This window comes from Crocuta crocuta, unplaced genomic scaffold (assembly GCF_008692635.1).
Source record: "Crocuta crocuta isolate KB4526 unplaced genomic scaffold, BGI_CrCroc_1.0 scaffold248, whole genome shotgun sequence".
Lineage (NCBI taxonomy): Eukaryota > Metazoa > Chordata > Mammalia > Carnivora > Hyaenidae > Crocuta > Crocuta crocuta.
In genome coordinates, this window is record NW_027532409.1 from 4,675,777 (window position 1) to 4,679,522 (window position 3,746).

The 3,746-nt window shown below is 59.6% G+C and overlaps 1 protein-coding gene across 1 annotated transcript in view; it reads left to right on the forward strand.

Annotated features, from left to right (window-relative positions):
* Window positions 1–1,661: 1,661 nt before the first annotated feature.
* TGM2 (transglutaminase 2) overlaps window positions 1,662–3,746 on the forward strand; it is a 32,974-nt gene continuing 30,889 nt past the window's right edge. The window contains exon 1 of the mRNA XM_077778829.1: window positions 1,662–1,769. Within this exon, the coding sequence (XP_077634955.1) occupies window positions 1,760–1,769 (10 nt within the window). The 5' untranslated portion in view covers window positions 1,662–1,759. The remainder of the gene's footprint in view (window positions 1,770–3,746) is intronic.

Genomic DNA, 3,746 nt, shown 5'->3' on the forward strand with positions numbered 1-3,746 from the left:
GTCCTCTAGGGAGCTCCCACACAGGGGTCACCAAGGAAAATCAGTGCCAAGTAGAGAAGAACATCACATTTCCGAGTGGAAGAGAATGGACAGAAGCAAACTGCATCCTTTTGCTTGGGGCGGGGCTCACATTTGTAGAAACATACAAGTCTGACTGTCCCCAGGCCTCCTGTTTCTCTTTGAGGCCCCTGTCCCTTGGGGCCACGTTTGGGGACACTTGGCTATCTTGCTCCAAAACTCAGGGACCCCCAGTTATCAAGTGCTCGTTACAGATTGGGTGCTCAGCCTCAGTCATTTTGGCAGAGTCTTACTCCAGGCCTATAAGAAAGGAACTCTTGCCACCATTTTGCAGAAGGGAAACTGAGGCAGGGAGAGCCAGCCTCCTTGCCTGTGGGCACATAACTGGTCAGTTTTGGAGCCGGAACTCAAAGCCTGGTTTCTTGGCTGATGCTCACTCACCCTGCTTCTTCCTCTGAGCTCTTGCCAGCTGCATAAAACGGTTTTTGTAACAACATCTGTAAAATGGGGCGATTACAGGGTTCCCTCACAGGGTTCTATTTTCCAGGCCAGCAGGACCCATCAAACAAACTTATGAGTTTGTTCCCTAAGACCCCCGGCAGGGCTCGTTTGATGCAGGGACGAAACGAACATCCACTAAAGCAACATGGGTTCATTCCTGCACAGTGTCACACAGGAATGGAAACTGAGGCCAGTTGGGCAGCCCAGATCCATCAATACCTATGGAACTTGTTCCAGAAAAAAACCAAAAAACTGGGGGAGGCCCTCAGGTCCCAGTGTCTCCAGGGACCCTCCCTGCTCAGGCTTCACGGTGGGTAAGAAGCACAGGGGGCTGGAGAACGAGAGATGGGCACAGCCAAGGGGCTGGGCTCCAGGGGTCAGAGGCTGAGTCCCGGGAAGTCTGGCTTTGTCTCTTTCTGGCACACAGTGGATCTGCAAGGAAACTCAGTGGAGGCAGGGGAGGAGAAGAGGGGGAGAGATGGTGGGTGAGTGGCTGGATGGATGACGAGGCGGCCTGAGGGGTGGATGGAGAGGCAGAGTATCAGTTTTGCTGCAGGGAGTGGTGCCGGTGTACCTGCCTTTGTGGGCTGTCCACCTGTCTGCGCACGAGCCCATGTCTGCGTGTGGGTCTGTCTCAGAGCTTCTGAAGTTTTGCGTGTCTTCGGGTGCCCCGATCTGCTTTTGTGCCCACACCTGGTGGTGTGTGGGTTGGGTGTCTGTGAGGTCTGCCTGTGTGTCGGTGAGCTGGGTGTGTCTGGGCATCTGCTTATGCTCTGGATGGAGACCTGTCTGTGGGTGTGTCTGGCTGTATCAACGTCCGGGCACGTCTCTGTGATTTTAATCTGATTTTGCATCCCTGTCACTATGTCTGTGACAGACCCAGAGTCTGATGATGTGTCCAGGAGTGTCTGTGTGTATTGGTCTAATTCTGTGATCTCTGTCTGTTGCCGTCGCAGCCTTGAGCTCCGTCTGCTCCCCCAGGGGGCGCCCTTGCCCAGCTGCCGCTCCTGTCCCATAGGCTCCTGCCCCTGGGTGCACCCTAACTGGCGGAAAGCCTGGGGCCCAGACTGGGCAAAGGTGGCCCCGCCAGGTCCCCGCCTTCCCGCGCGTCCCCGCCCCCTGCCCGCCCAAAGCAGGCTATAAGTTCACAGTCTTCCCCAGCTTCGGCAGTGCTTGCCTTCAGTGGTCGCACTTGGAGGGTCCTGCCGCCAGTCAGAGGAGCCACCGCCACCACCTGACCATGGCCGAGGGTGAGTATCAGGGGCAGTGCTGCCACCATTCACGGGCTCCTGCCTGCCCTGCCTCCCTCCTCTCCCGGGTCCCGCCTGTGCCATGGGGGGGCCGGTGCTGGGGCAGGGGCAACACTTGGCAGGGGCTCTCCCCAGTTTGGAGAGGGAACCTGGGCTGGTGAGATGTGCCTGGCATGCCTCCCCCCCACCAGGCCGTACCCCCCCGGGGCCCTTAATTTCATCCCTGGGGCAAAACCATTAACCCCTGTGTCCCTGAATCAAATAAAGCAATGGAGCATGAAGGCGTGTTGTAAACTGTAGAGTGCTAGACCAGCGGGCCACTGTCACTTGTCCTCGGTCAGTTAGTGGGGCTGGGTGCCTGCTATGTGCCACACCTCTAGGTGAGCAAGCCACGCCTGGCTGACTCCTTGGCCCTGGGGCCAGAGAAGAGGTTCTAGCACCCTCTGGGCCGAGAGCACACATGTGCTCCAAGGTGCCTCCAGCCCCCAGGTTCTGCAGGCCTGGTCTTTGGCCACTTGTTGATTCTCAGTTTCCCCTCCTGTAAAACACAGACAGCACTGCCAGCGCTTGGTGCATCCGGGAGGGCCAAGGAGAGTAGAGTAATGGTCTGATGAATTTCCTACCTGCTCCCCACTCCATACCCAGGCGCGCGCGCGCGCACACACACACACACACACACACACACACACACACAGAGACGGTCGCAGCCGTGGGGGGGTTCCTGGCCCAGGAGGGCACTTCCGCAGTGCGGGATGTCAGTGCACTAAAGTGCTGGAGCCCATGACCCGGCCAACTCTTGGGTCAAGTCCATGTGGAGACGGCGTCAACATGGCTGCAGCCCCGGGAAAGAGGTGCTGGGAGCGGGGGGACTGCGAAGAGGGACAGGGGGCCCCCCATGGAGCAGGGACGAGAGGGGGAGCCGGGGACCCACCTGACCTGCCGTGTGACCTTGGGCCACCCTAGTCCCTAGCTGGGATCCCCCCTGACATGGGGGATGGAAAACCAGCTCAGGGCTGGCGGTGATGGGTCGTCCAGGTGGCATCCAGGACGCGGTTTCCCATCCCTGTCCCTGAGGGACCCTGGAGGTAGTAGCGGCTGTGACGGGCTACCTGCCCCACTGCTGCAGCAGCCACCTCCTACAAGGGTCCTGCTGGCCTTTCCCAGCGCAGAAGTCCTGTGATCCTAGAGCTCAGTGCTTCTGCGCCTTTGGAGCTGGGTGTGATTTCTGGAAATCCTTCTTTAGATAAGGGCCCAAGAAAGCACCGCACCTGCCCCAGCCCAGGAGCTGACAACCTCCCTACGGTCCTCCAGGGGGACAGGGTGGTCTCTTCCCTGCCTAAGCTCTCTGGGGGCGAAGTTTCTAATAACAAGGTTTCCTCACGCCAGTCCTTCCTGCTGGTGGTGGAGGTCCGTCCTGCTGCGAGCGCAGGGAGCACCTCCCTCAGGTCTCTTCCCAGGCTCAGAACAGGGACGTTAGGAGGGGAAGGAGGAGGGGAGGGAGAACAAACCCTGAGCTGCGGAGTGAGGTGGCTCCCAGCGCAGGCTCCTGAATCTACAGCCCCGGGTTCAGATCCCAACGCCGAAGCTCACCCGCGACCTGGGGCCTCAGAACATCCCCTTCTGCACAGTGGGGGTAGCGACAGTTAGTATCTGTACAGGAGTCGTCGTGAGGTTTCAGTGGGGACCAGCCACGCCAAAGCCCTCTCTCAGCAGTCACTGGGCACTTCGGGATGTCCCGGGACAGAAGGCAGGGGACCTGGGTCGATGTCCCGGTGGAAGACCCCACTCCCCGGGGGGCTCTGGGCAGATCCCTGCCCCCGGGGCTCGGCTGGAGCGCATACTCTCCAAGGGCCCCACAGCTCTGGGAGTCCACCTTGCCCACTCTCCCCACGTCTTCCTACTCTTAACCTTGAGCTTGCCAGGATTTATGAGGTTTGTGCTTCTCTCGGACCCCCCACCCCCACCCGGTACCCATGC